Raw genomic sequence first — 27,382 nt, 5'->3', positions numbered from 1 at the left:
GAAAGAGTAAAATACTGTTTATCAGGGTCTCAAATGCATATGATTCTGAAGAGGGAAAGCAAAGCAGTCTTAAACTCCTCAAAATAATTTCTGTAACATTTTACTAAAAAGTCCATGTGCAAAAGATGGCACAAAGAAGGTTTTGGTTTCTAAGGTGTGTTGAAACATGAGATCTACAGCTGCTCTTGAATGTTTTCCTCTTCGTAACAAACCCCACCATTTCTGTTCTTCCCATATTTCATACAAGCTTTATTGTATTAAATATAATCAAAGCAAGGAGTAGGGTCAATGACTGGTCATGATTGTTTTCGGAAATTATTGCACAGCTAATTGGCTATTAACATCATTCCCTCGTTAACATACATCCTGCAGGAGGAAGGAGCTCTTGAAGGCATTGAAGGCACTGAACTTGCTCTGTTTCAAACATTGCTCACACATCCACATCTGCCATTGCTCTCTGCAGGGGATCCACAGCCCAGTAGTCATCATCCCAGCCCAGGAACCAGCCAGAGAAGGTGGGAGGCTCAAAGCCCTGCTTGACGATGGTCACCGGGGTCCTCTTGTCCCGCGTGGAGGGGTCTGTGTCAATGTAGCGCTTGGCTGGGGACACAGGGAGGGAGCTCACTGAGCACCAGCCCTGCAGAGCAGCAGCCCAGCTGGGGCTAAAGGGCTGCCACAGAGGCAGCTTCACATTGGCCATTTGAACAAAAACACCCGCTGAAAGTTTTTAGATAAAACCCTATGGTTTTATCTATGCCTGTCAGAATATAAATTGCCTGAGTCATGATCACACAGTGGGAAAATGAGAAAGGGATAGTTCAGAGAGGAAAATGTGACATTACCAGACTTGAGTGCTTCAGTCTTTTCTTCTTCTTGGGCATCTTTCCCAATCCATACAAAGACCTAAAGATAAAAATATTAATTACTTCAGCATCAATCATTCCCTTTATGAAGGGATAATTTAGATGAAGCCTCAGTGAACAGAGCATGACACAAACCAGAAAATCCTCATGTTGGGTGTGCCTGGGTTGTCGACCAACATGACCAAAGCTCTGTTGGTCAATAATGGGAAGTTTTTGGTCTGCATTTTATCTACATGCATTGTAGACCCTTGAACAAATTCTACACCAGCTTAACATCAGGGGAAAGTAGCAGATGTATGAACATTTTTCCATAAAACATCAGAATTCAGCTCTGAGTTGCCTTGTGGCTGATGTGTGCTGAATCTGTAATACATCAGCACCTCTGGCTATTGTGGTTCAGGTCTCAATCAAAAGCCAATCTGTGCCTATCCTTTGCTCCTCTTATCCCCCTGTAAATGTGACATACCTGATCCCACGTGTCCAGGAGCATCACATCATCTGTGGCAAGGTCATCCTGAGTCAGATCTCCAGGAACTTCTTCAATCTAGAAAACAGAGGGTTCAGATAAACACAGGCTTCATTTACTTTATCTGCACAGGACAGACCACACAAAGAAGGATCAGGTGTAAGCTGGTGGGGGGCTCAGAGCAGCTGGGCCTGAGCTTGTCCCCCCTGCCAGGTGGGTGCTGGATGAATCCCGCAGACACTCACGGTGAAGCGGCCGCTCTTGTTGGAGCACGCAAAGAGGCGCGGGGGATGAGCGTCCATCTTCTTGTCCTTGAGGCGGGGCGAGGTGCGGTACGGAGCTTTGCCACCCAAGGCTGCCCAGAAATTGTCTGGAAAACAGAGAGAGAGAGAGACTGATGCTTCTCCTGTTCATGGAACCACACCAGGGTTATGGTTTGGGCAGGACTTGAAGCATTCTTCCAGGTCAGAAAGTCCCAATGTCCTGCAGACATACATACGAGCGCTGTTAAACAATGATAATATATTGGAGAAGCCCCTCTTGCCCATGTCCACATCTTGTTCTGGGAGACAAAATACCCATGAAATAATTGCTGAGCATGTGCAGCTACACAAAATGATCTGACTCCACTGTGACCCCCTCACCTGGCTCTTTGCCCTCAGCAACCTGTACTGGGCGAGCTCCCAGTATCTTCAGCAGCTCCTGTGCTCCTGATTTCTCAGCGTTGCTGGCTCCTTGGCCAACCCACAGGTAGGCAGCAGAGGGAGTTTTCAGGACAAAGGCATCATTGGAGTTCAGCTGACTGGCTGTAGGATCCAGCTGAAAAGAAGGAACACTGCAGGTGTCAGGTGTAACCATCCTCTACAGCGAGCCTGTTACTTCAAAATCAAACCAGAACCTACAGTTGAATAAACTGCAAACAAGATTTTCCATATGAGCATGTAAAGCTGTCAGATGTGTTGTGTATTCCCTGTATCCAAGTGATGAGTTAGATTTTCCACATGGGAAGAGTAAATAACTCTTTCAGTGTGTGATTACAGGTACACATGGTCTATAGCAGGAATGCCTGGCTGTCATTGTGCCAGTCCTGGTGGTTATGGCAGGAGATTGAGGAGCTCACCAGGGAGCCCATGGCAGAGCAGCCCCTGCTGCCAACACTGATCAATCATTAACATCAACCCCTCTGTGTCAACAAGGACAGGCCTCTTGAAGCTGGAAACGTGGGCAGTTCCTGCAGCCATAAACCACCGCCCTCTCCTCACCAGGATTTACTCTCCCCTTTGTCGTTGCACAGAGATGTTTGTGTGCGTTTTTTCTCAAACCCGTGTGCCTGGCCCAAGTTCCTCTTCCATGGAGGGAACTGAAATCCCCAGTGCATCCTGTTCCCATCATGGGCTGTACACACCACCCCAAGGCTGACTGTCCCTCCACGTACCTCCACTGCTCTGGTGGCTCCGGAGGTGCTGGAGCGCACCTGGAACAGCCGTGTTGCCGCAGGAGCAGTCTGGCCTCCTTCCCTTGAGGTTCCACCCTTGTAAACAACCAAGGGCTTTCCACCAAACATGCTCATCAGGTGAGGGGGCTCTTTCCCTTGCACTACTCGTTTCTGAAAAAAGGAAACTTCCTGTCAGTTTTGAGGAGTGCAAGACTAACCAGAAATGGCTTTTACAACCCTCTGTCAAGCTGGAATATTCACAGAGCACCCAGCTGGGCCAGGCGTTTAATACATACATATACATATACATATATATACACATACACACATATATATATATATATATATATACACACTTTATGCCCCCAGTGTTGGGGTTGGTTTCTGCTGGCTCTCTTTACCTGCACAGGGGTGCCTCCCAGCTCCTCATCCAGCTGTACTGTGAGGAATGCAGAGGTTGCAATTTCATCCTGCGTGGAGTCAGCGCCCTGCCTGGAGAACAAGGCCAAATCCCAGCTTTATTCTCAGCCTTTCCCCCCACACACACCTTACAGAGATCAAGAGGAGTAAGGGAACCCTTTGTTACTGAATCTCTGCAGCACTTCCTTCAACACAAAGGAGAAATTCCTTATCCTCTATTGTAGCACAGTGAGTACAGGGGGAGATAAGAACCTTTCCTAGATAAGCAGCACTTTCCTAGATAAGAAGAGCTTGGTCCAAAGAAGGGAGTAATAACCGGGGGGTGGGGGGGAATGGAAAAAAAAATGTTCACACAGTAATTCCCTCCATTGTTCCACTTCAATTGAAACATCCCAGACTTCTGGTATCGTTTTGTTTGCAAGGGAAAGTTATCCAGGGTGAAACTTTATCCCCCAAAGATCCTCTGGAAGTGGGAACCGGCAGTGATCGATTTTCTGAATGGACTCGCAGCCCCAGCGTTTCCTGACTTGCCCCAGGGTAAGTCCCGTACCAGGTGTAGATGATCTGTCCCCGCTTCCCGTCGTGCTGGTAATCGTACAGGATGATGTAGCTGTCCCCGCCGTAGAACTGCCCGTACGTGGCGGGGTCCACCGGCACCTTCTCGGAGCCTTCTATTCTCCAGATCTGGCGGAAGAGGAGCAGAGGCGCTGCAGAGGGAGCCCATCGCCGGCCCGGGTTATCCCAAATTATCCCCGAATTATCCCCGAATTATCCCCGAGTTCCGCATCCCGGAGCCGGCGGTGCTGCCGCGCCCTCTGCCGGGACCTGACGGGACAATTCCCATCCGCTCCAGCGGCGGGTCCCGAACGGAGCTCTGAGGTTTTCCGGGGAGTTTTTCAACTGCCAAACCTCGGCCGAGCCCGCTGTGGGCTTCTGGACAGCCCCCAGCCCGTTCAAGCCCAGCTCCACCCCTGCTTCTATGCGCAAAGTCATGAACCCAGGTGCTCCAAGACATTCCTATATGCGATGGCAACAGGGAGAATAATCAGGAGGAGGAGGAATAAACCCATGTCCACAGTGCTGGGAAATTGTGGAGTCAGAATCAACCCCGTTTTTCTGCAGTGCTTTCACAACCCTGCTGCTATTTCTGGTGTCAGAAATTGCCCCAGCAGTTACAAGACCTCAGCGTTGATGGCTCTCTGGCCTCCTGGCTCTTGCAGCAATGCCATCAAGTAGCAAAGAAAAGTCTGGAAAGCTTCCCAGAGGGATTGTGCCACCACTGACCTGTTTCTTGCCAGAGCCATCATCCTCCATGCCGTGCTGGGCAGCCATGGCCTTGGAGCTGTGCAGGGTGGCAGCGTCGAAAGGGACCTGCTCGATCTTGGCAACATGGCCAGACACGTGAGGCTGCCCCAGCCCGTCTGTCTGGTCCTTGTCCCGCCAGTTCTTGAAGAATTGCTTGAACAAAGGTGTCTCACCACTCTCAGGGAGGACTTGGATCTGAAAGGAATGAGCCTTTAGAACCATGTCCCTAAGAACAGCAGGTTTATCTACTCTTCTTCAGTCTTAGAAGAGGTCATGGAAAAGGTAAAAGAGTATCTGAGAGGAAGAAATTTCACCAGCTATGCTGGGGTAAATGCTGCTTTAGCCCAGGAGCAGCACTGCAGAATCTCCCAAAACAGAGCAGGTCTCCCACAACAGGGGCCACTAGACAGGGACATGTGCCATGAGCCATCCGAGCTCCACAGTCCCTGGCCCATGTGGCAGAAAAGTGACCCCAGTGCTTGGGGCTGCCACAGGTCCTTACCTGGGTGTGTTTGGGATAACCCATCTTGTCAATGAACTCTGAGGCTGTTTTCAGTGCTGCCTTCTTCTCTTCAGAGTTGGCACCTTTGCCTTTAATGAAAATAGAGGGAAAGGGGGTAAGGATTTTTTACCCAGAGAAGAAACTGTCCCAGGTACCTTCTGCCAAAGTAGAAGGGCCCAGCCTTCCAGATAAATGATGCCATATAACAAATGACCATTGCTGGATCTCTTTCATGCCGGTTGTGATGGCTGAGAGGGAACAACTGCCTTTCTATTTATGATATGAATTCTTTTCTCCCAGTTCTCTCAGGTACCTTTCCAAACAAAGATCTTTCCATCTGTGCCGTGGTCCAGGATGAAGCAGTCATCTGTACTCAGGGCTGCCTGGGAGAAGGGGTTCTCATCTGCCACCAAGGACACTGCCATGTTCCCAGCCCCATTGGAGACCTGTGACAACACAGCACAGAGGTCACATAAGGCACCCTCTGCTCCCTGCTGCTCCGTGGCCATAGCTCAGAACTCAGGGAGGGGAAGGGAAATCCATTTAAATGTGCTGGCTGCTTCAGGCACTATTGTTTTCAAACAGGATACCTCTGACACAGTAACAATATGGCAAAAACATAACACTTACTCTGAAGATTTCAACTATTTCTAGCAAAGTACATACTGCTGGGACCAAGGAGAGATTGGTCCAAAATGGGAAATATCCTCAGTGCAAAGGAAATATCTTCTAAAGCAAGCCAACAGCACACAGGGACTGAAGGGTAACAGGAACAGCCTCCCTGTATCAAGTGGGGTTAAAAATCTGAGTTCCTCTACTGACTGATGCATAAAGTGCCACATAACAAACCATCTTAGCAGATATTCACCCCATGGATACCAGAGGCTGCTCAGAGAAGATTCCTCCCAAAAAGTCTTGGACACTCTTCTCCACTCACACAGCTGATGGCAAATGGCACCTTCCAAGTCATGGCTTCATCTGGGTGTTAGAAAGGGGCAGGTCCTGCTTCTCAGGCTCAGTTTCTAGTTCTTTCCTGTCACTTTCCTAACACAATGCCTGCCAGCACAGAGGAAAACTCCCTTTTTCCCCTTATTTGTTTCACACTCCACCTCTCTTTCAAAAATTCTGGAAGTCCCAGCTGTCTCACTACAGTCATAAGTGGTGACAAACCAACAGAAAGTACATGGACATGCAATGTGAGCAAGCAACCGAGGTTCATGCATAAAATTTGTTAAGAAGCAGAGTGAGGCAGGAGTAGGACTCAGAGCAGCTCAGCTCCTCTCTGTATTGCAGCTCCATCCAATTTCACAAAGATCTCTCCACTCTCCCCAGAGTTATGTCAGGGTTCCTCACTACCTTGTACAGCTTAGCCAGCTTCCTGTTGGCTGTGTCGGTTTTGGTCTCATCAGAAGCTCCTGCTGGCAAACTGGGCTTTGGTCCCAGAACCTGTGAGGGAGAGAAAAATCATTACCAGCCAGCCCAAGAGGATCTTCCTTCCCAGGTGCTCCAGTCAAGAGAATGAGTGGAAGAGAATTCCAGATCAGTCACGTAAATTCCCTCTGATGTCCCAGCGGGGCAAAGGACCAGCTCTGCACTGGGCTGTGTGTTAATACCACACACAGCACCCACCCCACCTTTCTTTCACACCCCACTTGCCACTCCAGCAGGGACAAAGGCACAGAGGGAATAACCTGGAGCATTTCCTCGCGCTCGGATCCCTCCTCTGACACGTAGACCTTGGCGCGGCCGTTGCGCTCATTGTCCCGGATGCCCTTGGCCAGCACTGTGGCCTTCAGCCGCTCCTGCCGGTTGCTCTGGGAGCCACACCATTGGAAGATGTTCTAGGGAAGGAGAAAGTTGTGTCAGAGCATGACAGCCCCTCCCTAGGTGAGACAGGACTCAGCTGGGACTGAACAGTGTCAGTGGTTCAGGACGATCAGCCCTGAGATGGCTTCAGCAGACGGGGGAAAATGAAACTTATGTGAAGGTCAAACACCTCCTGCCCCTTGAATTCTGCCACCCCTGCCTTGACATGATACTCACACTGCCCAGGTCCAGGATGAAGCAGTCCCCTGTGTTGAAGCTGTCCCAGCTCACAGGGACCTCCGTGGCCCGGACTGTCCGCCTGCCTTTGACCTGCAGCAGCCTCTGCACTGTGACCTCGTTGGGAACCACGTGCCTGAAGCCAGAGGCCACACCACCAGCCTGGGGGAAACACAGGAGCAAGGATTCACACCAGGACTGGGGGAAGAGTGTATTCCCATGTGGATAGCATGTCCTGCCTACCAGAAATTATCCCAAGCTCAGGATTCACTTTCTCTGCTGATAGAACTGGGAATTATTTATCAATGAAGGCAACAGGACCCATGTCAGTTACCCTCAAAAAAAGCACAACCAACTTTAAATGAATGAAAGTAACAACAAGCAAGTGGGAAATAAATAAACCAGAAAGATCAGGAAAGTCTCAGACATGAGGAAATGTCAGCACTTTGCAAGCAAGTGACCTGCTATCACTTTCCTTGTGCCTTTGGATTCCTAACAGACACAACTGCTTGACTGCATGTTTTCACTTCTATCCCACTTTATTGTGATGGCAGGGAGGAGTAACTCCCACTACTGTTCATCTCCTTTACCAAAACATTGCACATGCTGGGAGGGTGGGCTAAGCACAGAGACTGCAAGGTCAAACTGTTATGCAAGTGGGGAGAAATCAAATCTCCTGGGTAGGCGTTTCCCACTAACTTCGCTGCTTCTTAAATTCATTCCAGGTGCCTTGGGACTGTTCTTTCCTCTGCCTCTTCAAGAAAAACAAAACCTCGATTTCTAAAACTTTCTGGGGCTTTCCTTGTGTATTATTAATTCAGCCAAATCTCTCCCACTGGGATCTGCTGTTCTCCACCCTGTTCAGTTCCAACTCATTGAAAACATCTGGCTGAGAATGGCTTTTAAGCAACTGGAAAAAGGGCAATTCTCACTCTCCTGGGAATTGGGCAGGATGCCATTTCTTGCAGACTCAGTTGTCACCCACCTTGTACTTGATGCCAGATTTGAAGTAGCCCAGGAAGGTGGGGGACTCGTGGCCCTGCACCTCGCGGTGCTGCACAGCCCTGCCCTGCAGGTGCTCATCCATCTGCACAGTGAAGATGGCAGCAGCCCCACGCTCATCCTGAGAGCTTTCATCACCTGAAACGTGGAGAGAGACGTTGGGAGGGGATGCAGGGTCTGCTTCTGCATTCAACTGTGCAAACACACGAGGAGAAAGCAGATTTAACTGTGATGTTGTCAAAGAGCCTGGGTTTGCAGGCTGTGGGGGAAGCCATGGCATGGTGACATGGACAGCAGAGGGCACTTGGGAGAGGGAAAAATCCCTGATCAGGAGCAACACACCTGACCTCCCTCCTCTCAGGCACAAAGGATTTCAGCCAGACTTTTCACCTGAGATCTTGTCTTCCCTGTGAACCTCTGCAGAACTTACCTGTCCTATTGCCCAGGAAAAGGGATTTTAGGGTTCAGGGTTTAGGCTCAGAGGTGGCTGCACTCTCTATTGCAGAGACCACACAAATATTTGACACGAGTAGGGCTATTTACCCCCAGACTGCATTCTCACTGTGCTGCCTTTTCTTTCCTTGGGTAACATTTTGTGGCCATGGCTGGGGCAGAGAGGCCCAGGGGTCCCTCTGGGCTCCCAGCTGTGCAGGGACACTCCAGCACTCACCCAGCCAGAAGTGCAGGTCGTACTGGAGGTTCCCGCTGCGCTGCTTGATGGTGTTCAGCACCAGGTAGGAATCACCGGTGAAGAAGTCTCCATACAGGTTTTTTGGCACTGGGACCAAATCAAATTTCTCGACCCTCCAGATCTGAAGGCCGGGTTCCTTCCCAGCCTTCAGAAACTCGGCGTGCTCCACCATGCTGACAGGCTGGGGGCGAGACAGAGGGTGCTGCTCAGTGGGCAAGACACAAGGAAGTCTCAAAATTAAATTGCTTCTCATCTCCTAACTTGTTCTGCCAGGCAAAAAGTGGAAAGTTTCCTTTTTTCTTGTACACTGAGTTTTGAAGGGGGAAAAAAATAAGGATGTGTGTGGAAAGAATCCCTCTCCACTGATCACTGTTAATTTTCACTTTCAATCACCTCTACTTCCTGGCTTATTACTGGCTTATCCTCTTCTAGACTCTATTGCCTCTCTCCCTGGATTTTAATCTCTGCATTTTTCTTACTAATTTATAACTTCTTAGTATGGCACATAAGTGAAGCTTGTCATTCCAGGCTGTGGCAAAGAAACCCCACTTTAACTCCACTTGTTGTACATCCTGCACAAACATGATTTACAGGTTTTCTAAAACCAAATGGGAAATGCTGTGAATATAATATATTGAATATTTAGGTAATTAACAGGCTTCTTAAAGCTCTTCTGTTCTGACCTGTTACTTAACTGCTCCCCTGTAGGAATTACATTAATTTACACAACATCCTGTCCTAAGAACATTGCAATTTTGGTTTAATATGTTTACTGCCATCCTTATGCAATATATCAACACAGTGCAATATCCTTTTCTTTTTTTTAATAAACATAATGAACACTTTCTTTTAAAATAATTCACTTTGGTAATTCTGAAAGGAAATAAAACATTTCTGGTGTATTGGCAATGAAGTCTGTCCATCGATCACATCACACCTTTGAGAGCTATCAGGTAACAGGGAAGAAAACATTACAGTATTACATGAGAAGCATTCAGTACTTTGACAAAGAAGATGGTTCACAGCAGCTGATGGACAAAAGTAAAATATGCTCAGTTTTCAAAGCAGAAATAAAGAATGTTACAAGCTAGAAAGCAAAACAGTAAGTTAGGTATCAAAGTGGTTCCTAAGCTGAAATCAGATATCAAAGATGGGAAAGAATTAACTTTATCATCATGATTCCAGTCTGCCTGAATCCTACCAAATTCCCACTAAAACCTGACAAAGAGTTAGAGGAGAGGGACTCCTGTAAGTCGCTGGAACCAGAAGTTTTTCAGTGTTTAATTGTGATGTTCCTCACTTACCACAGCTGAAAGCACAAGAGCCGCTGTAACAACACATCCCAGCCCTGCCACAGACATGGAGCTGACACAGTGCAGCTTCAGAGCCATTGTGCAGCAAATGGTGAGGAAAAGATAATTGAAGTCCTTCCTGCCCATTTCTAGGAGCAAATGGGCTTCTCCCTTCTCCTGCAGAGCTGTGGGGAGTCCCAGCTCCTCTGGCTGCTGGGGGAGATGAGGAGCAGAAGCCAATCTTTTATCGGGGACAAACACATCCACCCCCTCGGCAGCCCAGGGGCGTAACGCGTTTGTGCAAACAGCCCTGCTGGAATCCCAGAGCCTCCCGCAGCCTCTCCCGAGCCAGAGCCCGGCACAATGTGCGATCCATTACCCACAGCACTCAGGGTCACACGGGCCAAGCGTCCCCGCACGGGGAAACTCAGAGACATCAGCAACAGAGGCAACGTTTTGTCAGCTGAGAGCTGGGAAGTTGATGAGACACAGAGAACAGCACGGCCGCTCCAGCTGGCAGGGGGTGCAGGGACGGAGATTTGGGAAGAGGAGGATGCAAGGGAGCAGCCTGAGGATGGGGAACGCACCCTCAGCTCCCTGAAGCTGTCAGAGCAGCAGAGCTCAGCCCGTGCTGTGCGCCCGAATGAGCCTCGCACGCAGCACCGGCACTGACAGCTCGGGAGGGTCGGGGGATGCACCGATGGATCTCAGCTCCCAGAGCACAACCGAGCATTCAGAGTCTGGAGGTGACAGAACAAAAGCTCGTTCAGCAATTCAATCATTTCACAAGCAAGTATTTCTGAGGGTGTAGCAACACCCTGTGACAGGAACACAGGAGCCATCAAACCTGCTCAGGCCAAAGGAATGACAACAGGGCTGATTGTAGCACCCAATAATCTGCCACCAATAAAGAGATTATTCTTCCAACTATCTCACACTGCAGCAAGTTCGTCTATCACATTTCCCAAGTGTTTGCAGTGAGTGACCTGGCAGGAACCTTTCCCTGTGGCCCTCAGGAATGGAGCAGCCACACAATGTGGAGCTGCTGGGCACTTTTGCTCTCAACACCCCCAGGGGACAATTCCTGACAGGCTGAGCTTGCCATGGTCAGAATCTCTCATAAAACTCTTAAACAAGGGGCCAAACCCTCCACCCATAAAACTCCACAACAAAACTTCCACGAAGGAAAGAGCAGGCCCTGCTTTGTGCTTTCCCCACTCTCCATGAGGATATTTTCTTTCCCTCTCTCCCAAGAACACTGCTCTCTTGTCCAAGCTGATGCATTTTAATTTGAAATGTCACCTTGGCAATGTACCTTTGAAAATTTCACTGGAAAGTCTCAAACTGAAACAGACAATAAAAACAATGTGCTAGTCCTGCTGGTATTTCTGATCTCTCTGAAGGAAGTTCAGAGTGTCAGAGGTCTAAGTCTCAGTGAAAAACATGTTGGAACCCTGACTCTAAGGAAGGCAGCTGTGAAAGGCTTTGGCAGCTGCAGCAAACCCAAACCAAAGTGACTGGGTTGCATAACATTAGAAAGAGATGGGTCCTTTCCAAATGGAAAAATACTCTGGACTTCTTATTACTAAATGAAATACCTGTATAGTCCCACACCTGGGCAAACCTCACAGACTGAAGGCACAAAGACCCAGGATAATCTTCTTTAACATCCCACTGTAGGATATTGTAATCCACAGATATATGTAGATACAATATTTTTGAAAAGCATTTATTTAGCCTTCTAATTAATTTGGCACTTTTTAAGTCCAAGCTTGCATTGCCAATGAGCTGCAATATATAAATACAGGCAAAAAACTGAAAGAGGGTTACATAAATTGTATATTTTAGTGCTCTTTCATAAAATTAATTAATCTGAGCCATTCCTGGAGGGAAAAGGTGTAAATCTACCCCAACAGCTGGTTTGGGTTATCACTGCTGGCAGCAAGTGTTGCATTGTTAAATCAAGCCCCAGAAATGTTTGCTCTGGACATTGTTCTGAGGGCATTTGCCAGCTGAGACTGCCAGGACCCTGCTGAAAGGGTGTCCTGATGGAGACATGGAAAACAGGCACTTCTCAAGCTGCTGCTCATAAAAATGTCCAGCTTGGTCCCAGAAAGGGTGCTATGCACAGCCAATGTCTTATGCAAAGGAAAGTTGTTTAAGGAAAACATGGAAAGGGCTTGGAATACAGGATTTCAGTGCAGATGGATCAGCTAAATGACACTTGGCTGCATAGTGATGAAAACAAGGACTTGGGAAAATTACCCAATGATTTGAGCAAACACTGGAAGACAACAAGTTCATGATGGTCTCCAGATGTGCAGTCACAGCAGCAGGACAGGCCAGCCCAGGAATGCCCTGGGATGGAGTCTGGCCTGCAGGAACAATCCCAGGGCACCCAACGGGAAAGGCAACCACTGATCAAAGTCTGTGCCTGGCCACGGCCCAGTGGCAGCCTGGAGCTGCTGCTCCAGGGAAGTGTGGAATGAATGATCTCCCTGAGGCTGGAAGCTGTTTGCTTCAGGGGAAGGCCAGGAAAGGCAGAGAGGCCCCAGTGCCTGAGCTCAGCAATCCCAGCCCTGCTGTGCATCCTCCTGGTGCCGTGCTGGGAGCCCTGACTGCTGCTGCAGCTTCCATCCCCCCCGACCCGGACTCAGCTCCTGCCTCTCCTGGCATCCAACCCACACCACCCTGCAGCTTGTGACAAACAGCTCTCTTGGCCTCCCTCCCTAAATTCTTCATTTCTGCTCTGCTCAGCCATCCCTGGGGCTGTGCCTCCCTCCCATCAGTCACAGTCACCTCTGCCCTCCCAGACTGACACCAGCAGCCCTTTGGCTGTTTGCCTTCACTCTCTGAACTGCTGCCAAGGAGGTGCCCAGCTCTGCACTGCCCAGCACAGCCATACTGAGAGGAATGTGCTGCTGCCTACAGGAAAAACCTGTGGACACTGAGCCTGGAATCTCTTACTCTGCCTCATCACACTGCAAAATCCATTACAGGGAATAATTAATGTGTGGTTCCTCCACATCAAATACACTCTCACATCTTCACATCTACCACCATCTAAAGCTTAATGATGTCACTAAAGTAACTTTCTACAAGATAATATATCATCCAATACTCACAGCAGGGAAAGAAAGAGAAAAAAAATCTTTATTTCATTCAGTAACTGGCCACTAACAAGAGAAAAATGAGCACAACAATTTTTGTGAGACCCAGTTAATCCCTAATAATTTGTGGCAATTCACACCTGAATATACCCACAAATACAGTCAGGACTTACCTGCACAGGGCTGCTCAGGAAAGCTTGGCTGAACTAAATGAGACAGACACAAGGGTAGCCCACATGCCCATGTGCTTGTGCTCATTTGCAGCTCCGGCGTCAGTGGGTTCAGATAATTTGTCTAAATCTGCTGCATAAACAAAACCCACACAGGAAGGGCTGCAGCCAACACAACACTTCACCACTGAGCATCCAAACCACCTGCTGCTCACTGCTGGATCAATTCCTGCCTTTCTACATGGCAAAGGCTGGATTTTTGATTTGAATGGATGGCACTTGCAGAACATCAAAACAGGTTGCAAATACAGACTGAGTTTCTTAAATATGAGGAGAACAGTAAATCTGAGTAGAGTCTGTGTCCACACTACAGTCATGCTGCAAAAATGCCCCTCATGCACCAATCCCTTTTGTACCTCAGGGGCACACATTTGCATTCCCACCCAACTAACTCTCTCTTTCCTTTTATTTATTTGCCTGGAGAATATTGCCTGCTCCAAATAAACAGCAATATATGTCCTAAAAAAAGAAAGCCTCCTTTATCTCACAGCATTCCAGGCTGCCTACACCAAGTGCCAGCAGAGGTAAATCACTGCTGTATTTCTGCTGCAACAACAGGAAAACCCTAAATCCTTGTTTTGCAAGAGGCAAAGGGGTATAATCCTCCTGGCATGATCAGTTAGAGGAAATCTACAGGTTGTGCTTGCCACAGTAACAGCCCAGAGCAAGGGCTGCACTCCCCAGGTCTATAACAGCGCCACTGAAGAGATCACATGAACAAAACCCCAATAAAGTTATTTGCACAAAGGTTCAGCCCTTTGTGCACTTTGAACACAATCTACACTGTCTGACTACCCATGTAGCCATTTCTTTACTCTCTGCTCTGCTGCTGCCCATAAAAACTCTGATGAATTTACAAAGCTTGTGAGAGGGAACAGCACAGGACCATTTGAGTTCTGACAGTCCAAAACTCAGGACATGATGCTGCTGAACACAGAGAAAGCTCAGCACAGGATCCACAGCGATGACAGCACACCCTGAAAATGGAAATATTTGTTTATTCATTCAGCTTCCCTGCCAAACCAGTATAGAATATCAATAATTCTTCAGTAAACCATTGAAAATAACTCTGGCAGGACTTCAGCTTTGTTACCAAGGGGACAGGCATTGAAAAATATCTAAAGTGATAGATTAGCTCAGTTTTCAGTCTCCAGACAGCCCTAAACTCATATATATAAAAATCTAAACCCAAGCCCTTTCCTTCCATCCCCTGAAGAAGCCAGTAAACAAAGGTTATTTGGGATAAGAAGCAACTGGCACAGTAGAGCCTCCTCCTCCCCAGCCACAGTGACTCCATAAACTATTTCAGCTCCCTGGGTGAGGAGCAGCACAGTTAATGGCATTCCCTGCAGCTACATCCTAACAGAAAAGCCACAAATCCAAAAAAATTCCAACTGAGCTGCCTAAGTCAGATCAAGAGTCCAGGACATGAAGTCCAGCATTAGCTGTGCAACTGGCAAGCAGGTTTTCTGCATTTGTTAAATTAAGACTCCTACTAAACCACTTGAGCAAGTTAGAAGGCCCAGAAGATTTGAGTATTGTTCACTTTTTCCAGCTGTTTGTTTGCACTATGAGTCACATCAGCTCTATTCTGGGCTCTGTACCTTTTGAATTCAAACCCACTTAGTAAACACAGGGCTTCCAGCCCCATGCACCCAGGCAGAAAACTTCAACCAAAAACCTGAGTTTCCTCTCAGTTGCAGTGATGTAAATTGGGAAGAATATTACTTGCACAGGAGAAAGCTTTGGAGATTAGACAGGTCTGGCATCTGAAACACACCCAGGGAAATTTGCTGATACAATCAGCTGGTTCAGAGCCCTGCCTTGAGCATAAGTGAGAGCTGAATCATGCACTTAAACATACACAGCACAGGGAAGGCTGGATCAGTGGAAACCACCAACCACTTTCATTCACTGGGGAGCAAAAATAAACCCTGAATTATGCTCCAACACAAATCATTGTTCAGTGCTGAAAAAATATTTAAGGAGTGTTTATGTAACACATCAGACATAAACCAGCACATTAAAATATGACCACCTCCCCAAGTTCTGTCCCAGAGAGAGAGCTGCTGCTGACAGCCAGAACACATTGAGGAAGGCACTGAAGACATGCCTGTGGTCAGCTGCAGGGAAATGACACAGATGTTCTTCCTCCAGTCTCCAGGTTCAGGGAAAATCATCTGCAACTTTATGCAAACTCTTCTTCCCCAGAGAACAAGCTGATACATTCCTCTGCAGCACAGAAGTTGTTCAATCTGTGATCCATAACCCAAAAGCAACACGTTATTGCCAGAGAAAGGCTGGAAAGCAGGAGAGTGGCCTCAGACAATCCAAAAGGGAAGCACAGAGCGTGGCCTTGCACTCCTTGTGCAGCATCAGGCCCAGGCAAGGGCGTGAAGGGACTTAGGAGTCACTGCCACACGTGGGACGAGGGCAGGAGAGCTGCAGGCAGCTGGCAGGGTTGAGTACAAGTGAGTAAAAAGCACATAAATGAATTTTGCTGAGGCCACAGTGATGGGGCACAGCAGGTCTGGTGTCACCACAGAGCCAGTGGGAGTCCATCAGTTCCTGCCTTCCACATCAGCTCCACACAGAACTCAACTTTCCACATCAAAAGCCTCCACAAGACATGAAGCAACTCAGGATTAACAAGAAAAAAAAGCTTACTTAATGCACAATAAAAATCAAGGTGCTCCTTCTAGATCAGCCAAGGACGTGAGGCTGAGGGTTCCAGGTTCCTGTGCTCACCTGCTGGCAGGGAACAGTCACAGACCTGTGAGTGAAAGCTTCCTCCAGTCCTGCCCAGCACACACCCATCTCCACCACACTCCTCCTCAGGGACAGACAGGACTCCCCCCTTTCCCCACTCCCCACACAGTGGCTTCCTTCTCAAACACCAACTTCCAAGTAACCACTGTGGGAAGGGAGTTCTCAGACTTCTCCTCTCCATTTTGTCCCAGCTCTCCTGACACAGACAGGTTTGGCCAGGGCGTTAATGACCGTGGTGAACATCCAGAGCTTCTCATGCAGGAGTTCCGTGAGCTCCAGAGCCACCCAACAGCAGGCACGGGAACAGCACAGGAGGAACGGCCGGAGCTCCCATCCCGCCGGGCACAGCCACAAGAGGGCAATGCTGGAAACACTCGGGCCACAACCATCCCTTCCTCCGGGAAGCTACGGGACTAACGGGAGAGGGCTTCATTTCATTTCATTTCATTTCATTTCATTTCATTTCATTTCATTTCATTTCATTTCATTTCAAGCAGGATTCGGGCTCTGGTGTGGAGGAGCCACAAGGATTGGGTCTGATCTGTCGGAGCAGACAGCCCAAAAGAAGGGAAAGTCCTCCCCGTGTCAGTGCTCACTGCAGCAGCCTCCATCCATCTTGAGATCCCGGGATGATTCATTTCCTCCAGTGTTTTAAAGATGCTGGTTTGAATTGTAGCTGTACTTTTACTGCATGTGGAAACACTGAGTAAACAACATATGTCTAAACTTTGGGTTTGGACAGTGTCCCACTGCCTGACTGCCCGAATACAGACAAACTGTTGTTTCTCCCACTCCAGTTGTGCTGGGACCTCTGCTGAGATCGGTTCCAGCTCTCCAGGTTCTCAGTGGGAGGTGAATGAGGAACAAAAAAAGAGAAAAGACCAAAACCACAGTCTGTAGTCAGAAAAGAACAGTTTGAAACCAGCAAAAGGAAAAAATATATAAATCTTCAGAGTCCATATCATCCAGACACCATCACATCCCAAATATTGATCACAAAAGCCTGGAATATCCTGACTGAGAACGGAGCTGCTCACTAAGTCCCAGAGCTGGGGAAACTGAACGAAGTAAAACAAAGGTTGTTCTGCAGAGGGCAGTGTGAGATCCGCAGAACCAAACCTGCCACTCCCATGGCAGCAGCAGCACCAGGCTCCCTGAGGGCCCGGATCCAGCATGGCCATTCCAAGCTGGCATTTCCAGACAGCCCAGCTCTGCAAAGCACCCGGAGCTCTGCTTAACCCCACTCATGTCACAGCTCTATTTAACCTTGCAAATGCATCATCAGTGGATAAGCAGAGATAAATACCTGGGTGTCCTGCTGAGACAGGCTGCTACTGCCTTCCCCGGCTTCTCTGGGCACCCTTTCCTTCCCTGAGCAGGAGTGAAGGTCTGGGCTGACATTTAACGGGCACTGCCTGCCCCGATTTCATCTCTGCTGGGCTTCTCAGTGCCACAGCAACAGAGCCCTGGCACAGCCCTGGAGCAGCAGGGGCACACACCGAGGGACACAGCCTGCCCTGCTGTGCAGGGAAGCATTCCCGCATTTCCCTGTGCTGAGCAGGGCAGCTGGATCCGCAGGGCAGGAACAGCCTGCTGCAGGGCAAACAGGCACCAGCAGCGTCTGACAGCTGATAAGGGGCCCGGTGAATCTGTCTGGCCATTGGTGCTATCAGGGTGTAGGACACAGTGTAAATATTGAAAATGTGCCAACGCCTGTGCCTCCCTGGGGAGCAGAGATGAGGCAAAGCCCGTGAAATGCAGGCCCGGTGCACACGCGGTGCCGGGACACTCCCACCGCTGGGGCTTTACCTTTCTCCTCCTCACTGAAACACCTGAACCAAGTCAGAAATCCCTGATCCAGACACTTCCCCACTGCCCAGTCACAAGGACAGACCCGAGGGAGAGTGCCTGAACACTCTTCCATTCTGATCTCTGTGCAAACATGTGCTGTGAGACAGCGCTGAGCCAGCTCTGCCGTGCCCCGGGGCTGGCCCCGGCTGCATTCCCTTCTCCCACTGCTCTGCGCAGCCTCCTGCAGGAAAACACTTCCCCAAGTGCCCAAGCCCAGCTTTCAGCTCAAGAGCTGTGCACTATCCCCACCTAGGGAGCTTGTGCCTGACACAGGGAAAATACTTCCAGCATGGCTCAGAGCTCCAGCAAGTTTAGTGCTTTTATGGGAAAGGAATTAATCATCCAGAGCGTTTCTTTCTGATTCCCTTAGGCTTCTTAGTGTCTGAAGTGATTAATTAATGATTAAGGGACTGAATAGACACACACTTGAACTAATGCTGTGAGAAGCAGAACAAATGAAGTGACAGAGGTACACAAAGAGCTGCACAAAAGCTTCACCAAAAAAATAACTTGAGGTTTTCTTCCTAATGCAAAACCTGAGTGACCTCTGAAAGCCACTGCATAAAACATCCTTTGAGTCTTGAGTTTAAAAAGATCCAAAAGAGATTAGAAGTAAACATATGAAATATCAATGCATACAATTTTCTTTTCAGCTGAAATTGCTAGAAGGGATATCAAATACCTGGTCCAGAGAACCAGACAATCACTAACCAACAGAAATAATACACAGCTTGTTACAGACAAATTGTCCATATCAGAATCTTCTGCCTTTTCAGGAAAAACATTTGATAATAATCAAGCAGAGGCAGAGACACGCTCAGAACCTGATTATTCACATGATGATTCCCGAGTGCTGTGGAATGGAACAGAAAACAAGAGCAGCTGCTTCTCTCTAGGCAGGAGTCATTGTACCCAAGCCACTTCATATCTGTGTTTAACCATGTTCTGCTTTACTGCAATCAACCTGCAAAACTCCATCACCTCAGCTTAAAGAATAACAAAAAAAAAGTTTCTTTAGGTCTCCAGATTCCAAAGTAAAGCAGGGAAATAGTTGTTTTGTGAAGCTGCATATTTCTGTCCAAAATCCTCTTTCCCATGCATGCCACTCAGCAGCAGCACTAATGTCTGGGGCTGGATTAAAATGGAAAGCTTGTATTTGTAAGTGAGCTGAAAGCAAATATAAATCCAAATATAAAGCACTTAATACGTCACAGGGCTATTTTAAAAATTGTTTGGTTCCCACCAGAATTCTGTAAAACACCCAAACTACAACAAAAAGTTATTTCATCTGAGCATGGGATGGGGGAAAGCTCTGGCCCAGCCTGGGTCCCTGAGGAAGGTCCTGACCCCTTCCCTGGCACAGAGGCTCAGTGGCACTGCTGCCCTCAGTGGCACTGCTGCCCTCAGTGGCACTGCTGCCCACAGTGGCACTGCTGCCCACACCACCAGGGCTGCATGGGCTGCAGCACTCCCACAATGGCAGCAATCACTACAGAACCAGCCCTGCACTGGAACACAGCAGGCAGCCTTTCAGCCAGAGCTGGAAGCAATCCCCCCTGGTGACATGATCAGAGCCATGGACCTGGATTGCAGAGTGCTCCCATCCCTGCTCTGCTGATGAAAGGAACAAATTCACAACGGGCTGGATTTGTGCCTGTAAAATCCAAGTTAAACTAGCAGTAGCAGTAGCATTTCTGCCTTGTCACCCTTCTGACATTCAGAAGCAGCCAGAGATTGATGGCTGGTTCAATTTCCCCACTGTTTTCCCCACAGCCCTGGAATTCCATCCAGCCAGAGAAAGCCTCTGCTCTGCCAAGAGCCAGAGTCATTCCTCTGGGGACACTGCAGGTACTCAGCTCCCACTAAAACTCAGCTGAACTCTCAGACAACCACTGCGAAATCTCTCCCTGTCTTTACACACGGAACATTTCAGGTGCTCACACCCACCAATGCCACTAACGAGGTGTAACTAAAATTCCCACCCTGTCTTCATGCTGAATTCCAGTGAGATCCAGGAGCTGGACTCCCCAGCACTCAACAAGCTGGTGATGGCACAGATGGGCACTGACAGCCCGGGCTGGTGCCAGGCCAGCATTCCCATTATCCACTCTGGAGATGGACAGAGCTCAACGGAGCCTGGCACCACGGCCAGCCCGGGCACTGGGCTGGGCAGGGAGGCAGCAATGCCAGCAGCACCCATCCCACGGAGCAGATGTCAAACGGGGCTCACTTCTGCTCCTCCCTGCTCCTGCACAGACTAAGCTTCCATCTCCCATCTCTCCGTGGCAGGAACTATGGAATAAACTGTCTCGTGGCCAAGAGAAAGCAGCTGCAATAACCTGTGAGAGACCCATTCCTCAGTACTCAGGTTTCACTTCATTTTTCCAGATGGATGTTATAAGGTTCTCTGTAAAACAGCTTGAGAGACCCAAAGGAGGAGAGGCATTTAAGGAACCCCCACCCCCTCTGACTCCACACCCTGAGCTGAGCCATGCTCTACTCCCACAAAGGAAATAAAGGAATTTTTTTTTTTTTTTGCCGATAAACTTGCATCATGCAGAGTTGGTAGTGGAAAATGGAAATTCTAATGATCAGTAAGAGAAATAAGAGACTTAGGGGAAACAATGCTAGTATCATCCTTGTTAGCAAAGTCGGATTTTTTACATCCAAGAGCAAATAACATTCAAAGCAGTTTTATTCCAAGAGGGATCTACTTACTAATGAGGCCTCCTTGAAACAAGTCATCCCCATAACTTTTTTTTTTTAACACTCTTCCTAGGAAACATTTTAAATATGTTTTCAGTGTCTACATTTTTTGAATTTCTATTCAAACAGAGCTTTCAAACATTCTTCCCCCAGGCAAGGAACAAAACAAACAAGCCCCCGCCGTTCCCATCACCACTCGCACCGCTTCCACCGGCGTTCGCAGGCGCACGGGGCTTGCGGGGGCTCCTCGGGACGGGAACTGCTCCCTCGGGACGGGGGCAGCGCTCCCGCGGAGCCCGGCACAGCCCGGCACAGCCCCGCAGATGCCGCGGGAACCGCCCCGGGACAGGAGCGGGGACAGGACCCGGCAGCGCGGCGCCCTCCCTCCGTCCCTCCGAGTCCCCGTGCCCTCCGCCCGGCCGTGCGCCGAGGGGCCGGGGGAAGCCCCGGCAGCCGCGCCCGGCCCTACCTGGTGCTGGCACTCGCGGGCAGAGGCAGCTGCGGGGCCGGGCAGGGCAGGGCAGGGCCGGGTAGAGCCGGGCAGCCCCAGGGGCGGGCCCGGAGCTCCCCCGCCTCCGCCCGCCTCCCTGGGCGCGGCCGCGGGACCGCGGGGACACGGGGACGTGGGCACCGGGACACGGGCAGGGCTCGCCTGGGCACGGGCACCCGGCACAGGTGGCCGGGCAGTTGGCCTGGCACAGGTACCCCGCATTGGCGAGCCCAGACACGGCGCTGGTACCGCCCGTGCCCCCCGGCCCCGGTGGGGCTGGAGCTGCCGAGCCCCTCGGCCCCCGTGTGTTCCTGGAGTCCTGCACGGGATCCCCGCTTCTCCTGCCCTTCGGCTGCCACCCCTTCCCACCCCTTCAATTCCAGATAATGTTTTAATGCTTTATTGCATGAATTTCTTTGCTTGTTTTGTAGTTTTCATGCAGTTACTGGTATGTCCACACCAGAGCACACGGTACAGGGGGTCTGTAGTACAGTCCCTATGGATGGCAGTCATTAATCAAACATCACTCTAGGATCCAGTGGGGGATGTCCCAGTAACCATCCCCGAGGGCTGGGAGCTGTCAGTGTTCGTGCACACCCTGATCCCGAGGGAGGCCAGGGACCTCTTCCTTCCTGTCCCCTATTTATAGTGACCTGCAGCCATGCTCCAGGCCTTGTGTGGTGTGTGGATGCACAGATCAGTGTGCACAGATGTCCTCTTGGCCCTGAGCCACTCCAAGTTCTGATGCTCACCAGCTACAGTGTCCCTCAGAACATCTCCCTTGCCACCCCGGGCACTGTGTGAGCAGAGATCTGGGGAACAAATTGGGATGAGACTTGGGTAACAAGTTATAATTGTTGGTTAGATAAGCCGTTTAAGCTCCTAAGAAGTTTGGTGTAACAATAAATTACTTGAACACTGTTAAGAGCACACATGAAGACGTGGACCTCGTGGCTCATGTGCTTGGGAACATCACACAGAGCACACTCATCCCTCCCATGGTGGTTGTGTTTGAGGCTGGAGAAAGGAACACGATCCAATTTACCAGGGAGCATTTTCCATTTTCTGTGAAACATTGTATGCAACAACACATCTGAGAGCGAGTCAGACACCTCCAACAGCACTCACAAACAACAGAAATTTCTAACTTCTTGGCGTTTCTCATGGAGCTTTTCCTCAGCACTACCAGTGAGTTGTGGTAAATCTAAGACGGGCAGGCAGGCCACAGACAGCTGTTGTTTTTCTTTTGCTCTCTCCATCATGTAATCAGAGAAGTGCCTTGTGCTCTTGAGAGGAGCACTGTACCGAGACAGTGCCACCCTGCAGTGGGTCCTCACAAAAAAGGTTTCTATGCCACCAACAATGCCTCCCCTTGCTGCTGGAATTGTGTGGAACAAAGACATGGTTATTGATAAAGCCAGTGGTGGGTATTTCTCCTCTGTCATGGCTGTAACTGAAGAAGTTTTTTGTTATGCTTTTGTGTATGAGAACATTATTGACCAGAATATTTTAGGTGGGCTAAGAACCATCTGCCATTTTGATTCTGAAGTCTGGGAGAACTGTGCATAACCAAGGCAGGAGCAAACCTTTCATTAAATCAGGAAGATCCTTTACAAAGAGGCACTGACACTGCACAATCACACAGCTTCTGTTCCCATAACTCATCTACTTGATGTGCTGCATCATGTTCATATCCTATCGTGCATTTGTAACATCACTACACAGCTAAACCAAAAATTCTTCACCTGTCCATCAAATATGATTAATGCAAAATGAGTTAGCCTTTTAGAAACACTGTGTTCAATTAGTTTAAGTACTGTTAAATTGTAATGTTTCCATGGAAATTTTAGGTCCCCTTTTCCACCATTCAGCTGGAAATGCAGCTACAGTTGTGCTGTTGAGGGACCTTGGCATGCTGAACCATTTGAGGGAGTTTCTTTCCAAGAAGCAACCTCTCAGTGCAGAGAGTGAGATGTAGAACCAGAGAGGTTCAGAGCAGAACCAAGAGAGTCTCCTGATGTCAGAAACCACTGTGATTGAAGAGAAGGGCAGAAAGGTTTTCAGGGAGCCTTCTGCTGTGGCCCTGCAGAGCCCTTCAGCAAGGAAACACCTTGAGGTGGGGCACAAAGCCCTACAGGCTGTTGCTGTCAGCTCCAGAGGATTCTTTCTGCCCAGAAGCAGCTCTGTGTGGATCAATCCTTGCCTTGTGCAAGATGATTGACTCACAAAGTCTTTCAGCACCACCAGGATCTGGTCTCTGGGCATGTTGCCATGTCAGCCAGGAAACCACAGCACTTGCATGCCTTTGAAAAGCAGATGCTGCTACTTTGCAGGCATTTCTACAATTTGGTTTTGTGCTAAAATATAAGCTGCTTGCTAAGGACACATTGTCGCAGACATCTTTCATGAAAAATCCTTTCTTAGGATTTTTTCTTGTGAGAAGCTGCAGTTTCAGTAACCAAAGTAAACAATGGTTATCTGCTACTGTGGAATGCAACAGGTAGACCTGTGATTAGTCTCCTGTAGATGTTTAGATTTACTGACTACTCATGGCAGAACTGGCTCTTGCTCTCTGTCTGAGACACAGATCTCTGTTATTCATTCTTTTCTATTCTTAGCTTAGCTAGCTTCTGAAGAAACCTCTTCCTTTCTATTGCTTTTTAGTATAGTCTTCATGTAACATATATCATAAAATAATAAATCAAACCTTCTGATCATAGAGTCAACATTCTCATCTCTTCTTCATCCTGAAAACCCTTGTGACCATGGTCACAACACATCAGAGTATGAATGCTTGAGGATTACGCTCAAGTGTTGAAAGGTGAACTCCAAAATGAGACAAATGAAGTCAGCAAAGCTCAGATTTATCTTCAGCCAGGACACAAGGAGTCATGGTGAGCACTGAGCCATCAAGTGGGCTCACTGCTGTATGTATTGGGAAACATTCCTCAGTATTAATGTTGAAGTTCCTGTGGAAAGGGGAACACTTCTCTTCCATAGTGCCATTCCCACAAAATATTGACAGAGAGAGAATCCAGCTGAGCTGCATCTACTGACACCAGAATTACCACTGGCCCAAATGTTCTTCTATCATTAATCAGTTTAATTTGAAGCTTTGAGGTTTGTGAAGTGCCAATGGGCTTGGGCTGCCTATTTTACATGAGATGAAGGAACTAAAAAAGATAAAGAAGGAACTAAAAAAAAAACCTTGACCACAGGAACATTTCTACAGACACCACAAAACTGAAATGGTAAGAGATGAAAGGAGAACTGGGCAACTCAAAAATAAAATACAAGTAAAGACCAGTTAGTCATCTGTGACCAATCCAGAGTTACGTGATCAACTCCCACAGAAGTGCATTTCAAAGCAGTTCCTGAAAAATCCCGTGTTCTCCCTTCTGACTCTGTCTAGAGAAGCTTGAGCAAAGCCAGAAGATGAAGCTGGGGTTCAGGGCATGAAGACAGACAAACCTGACTTTAGCTACATTTTATTGTCTGTTTGTGGCCTGACAGTTTAAATTCTGACAGTCTGTCCTGCTTTCTGCTGTCCTCAGGGAAAAGAGTGTTGCAGATAAAAAACTCCATTCAATCCCATGCTCTTCATGAATGCTGATGTGTAATTTAATCATATTTAGATTTGTTTTCTTACAAGGATGCATTCTAAAGAAGGAAGCAGATCCTACAGATCACTCTATGTAATTTATTTGCAAAGAAGAAAATCCTCAAACCTTCTATCAACTGCACTAACTCAGTCTTTACTTTTCCTGGGGTTTGTGGTACAGAAATAAACCCAAGAGCAAGGCTCACGTGAGCAGAACATTTGGATGCTGTTCCCTCTTGACAGAGGCCTCAGAAAGAGACACGTGGAAAAGGCTTTGGAAGAGTGGACTGACCCAGCAGAAATGCACAGGGAAGGGTGGGGCCATAGAGGAGGATCCCATCCCTGGCAATTTGGTATTGTTACCAATTTAGTGGGTTTTAATTACTGTTGTTAGGTTCTGTCCAGATGTTCACAATGAACGGGCTGAAGTCAGCCTTTTCTCAATAACTGTTGTGGAAAAACTGCTGCAGGCTTTCAAGCACTCCCAAGAATAAAGAACCAAAGAAATGCAGATGCTGATACTCAATCCTTCTCACTCATGTCTTCTGTTAACTTTAAACTTTGTAGGAATGTTTGAGGAAAGCATATAAAATGATTCAAAAGCAGGGGTTTTGAAGCAAATCTGTATTGCCTTTTACATCAGCTCAGAAAGGAAGGCACTTTTACATAAAATATATTTGGGAATTTCAGTTAAAAACCTGAATCTTATTCACATTTGGGTAATGGCTTTTAATTTTGTTGCAGGTAAGAAACAGAAGTAATTCAACCCCAAAACTGCTTCTCATTTCTGTTCACAATGAAGATTCCCCACAAGCCAGACTCCAGACTGAAGTGAACTGAGTGATTTTCCGAGCTGTGGAGTCATCCTGAGGCGTCTCCATGGGCACTGCAGGGGAAGTGCCACGCTGTGAGTGTGACTGGAGAGCTGCAGGGGGTGAGCCCGAGGAGCCTGTGCCTGCCTGGGGCAAAGGGCTGCGTGCAATTCCCCTGGAAAAGAAACTGCAGCTCCCAGCAGCCACCGCCCCCCTGAGCAGGCCGTGCACTCCCTGCCCTGCCCACGGAGAGCAGCAATAATTACCTGCCACCAGTTCCACCTTGGGGAACAGGGAAGCTCACCCTGCCTGCCTGGCTCCACCAACACCCAACCATAGACAGAGAAGTCCTCAAGGTATTTTCGTGTGTGATATTTGAGCAATTCTGAATTTTAAAACCTCTCATTACAGTGTCTGTGTTAATAGAATAATATTTGGGGCAGTACTAGGGAAGTGTATTTTTTTCAAGTCAGTAAACCAGACTGCAACTGTGTCACAACAGTCAGGTCATTTTCCGTTTCAAGACTCCCTCTCGTGGAAATCATTCTCACTGGTTTGTTTTGACCTATTTTCCTAGTAAAAGTCACTCCATATAAGGTTTTGCAAAACTTGAAAAGGATTCTGTTGTAGTGTTGTCTGTTTTGAAGTTAGAACTCTGAGAGTAACTGACAGGAGTCCTACATCTGTACTACATTGCCAGCAGATTTTGTATTTTTCTATTGAAAAATACAATTGAATTGAATTGAATTTTCGAATCTCTTCTTTTTATCACACAGAGCTTTATTTAGTGTGTAGATAAAGGGGAAAAGAATTCTAATTGTTTTTCACCAATGCTTTTCACTCTCTGAGGTTTCTGCCCAGGTAACAGGGAGTGTTATCTACCATGCAGCGTCTCCCTGAGTAATAATTAGGGGGTGGCTGATTCACGGAAAGCAGAGGATTCCCTGGGTGTTGCTCAGCTAAGGCAATGGAATTAGTAATGTCACAGTAATGGAGATGGAAAATGCCCATTCTGGAAAATACTTCCACAGAAATGTTATGGCAGAGGGGAAGCTGAAATTTGAATCTTGGACACTGACACACAGCAGAATCTGATGCTTTCCATAATGTGTAGGACTGAAATAAAATCATTATTGGGGGGAATTTATTGATACACTTTTACATCTCCTGAAGCACCGATTTATTTTTTGAATCCCGTGAGCTCTGAGATTTGGGCAGTAAGTTGTGGTTGTGGTCTTTAGGATCGCACGCTACAAGTGTTTACAAAGCCGATATAAAATATTCAAAGCCCAAATGAACACCTTCGAGCATTTCACGGGACAGGGGACACACCGGATGATGATCCTGGAGACACACGGGGGGCTCTGGAGCCCCTCAGAGGTGCCGGACGCCGCTACAGCCCCGTACCTGCGCCGTGCCGGGCTGCTCCCGTTCGCACCGTGTCCCGGCGAGCCGGGGCTTCCGGGTGGGTCACTGTTGGCTTCCGTGCCATTTTCCGGGAGAACAGCGCGGAAATCCGGGATTTTCCGCGGTGCCCGAGGCCGCGCTCCGCCCTGAGGCGCCGCCGCCGCTCCTCCGCCTGAGGGCGCGCGCGCTCCCGCCCGGCCCCGCCCCGCGCGCGGCCCCGCCCCGGCCCCGCCGCGCGCGCGCGCTCCCGCCGCGCCCTGCCCCGCCCTGCCCCGCCCCTCGCGCCGGCGGGGTGGGCGGGGCCTCGCCGGGCAGCGGCCGCCGTGATTGGCTGCGCCGCGGCGCCCTCGCGCCCACTCTTTGTGCGGCCCCGGCGCCCGTCGAGAG

The 27,382-nt window shown here is 48.7% G+C and overlaps 1 protein-coding gene across 3 annotated transcripts; it reads right to left on the bottom strand.

Moving 5' to 3' along the window:
* Positions 1-84: 84 nt before the first annotated feature.
* Positions 85-21,281, bottom strand: GSN (gelsolin). 3 transcript variants are annotated; one of them, XM_071453977.1, is made up of 17 exons: positions 21,155-21,281; positions 8,707-8,908; positions 8,020-8,174; positions 7,035-7,196; positions 6,683-6,832; positions 6,348-6,437; positions 5,305-5,437; positions 4,992-5,080; positions 4,469-4,684; positions 3,735-3,868; positions 3,166-3,256; positions 2,765-2,935; positions 1,974-2,148; positions 1,575-1,699; positions 1,330-1,407; positions 843-903; positions 85-600 (listed from the first exon to the last, which is right to left on the bottom strand). In XM_071453977.1, exons 2-17 carry the CDS (start codon positions 8,897-8,899, stop codon positions 431-433), a joined length of 2,193 nt encoding a protein of 730 aa, XP_071310078.1. In that variant the 5' UTR covers positions 8,900-8,908; positions 21,155-21,281; the 3' UTR covers positions 85-430. The 3 variants fall into 3 exon arrangements, with proteins under 3 accessions (XP_071310078.1, XP_071310077.1, XP_071310076.1); XM_071453976.1 differs by lacking the exon at positions 21,155-21,281 and adding an exon at positions 20,698-20,739; XM_071453975.1 differs by lacking the exon at positions 21,155-21,281 and adding an exon at positions 10,032-10,251.
* Between the last annotated feature and the right edge of the window lie 6,101 nt (positions 21,282-27,382).

This window comes from Agelaius tricolor, unplaced genomic scaffold (assembly GCF_023055355.1).
Source record: "Agelaius tricolor isolate 1412-34295 unplaced genomic scaffold, bAgeTri1.0.p SCAF_38, whole genome shotgun sequence".
NCBI classification, from domain to species: domain Eukaryota; kingdom Metazoa; phylum Chordata; class Aves; order Passeriformes; family Icteridae; genus Agelaius; species Agelaius tricolor.
This window is presented reverse-complemented; position numbering and strand designations above follow the sequence as displayed.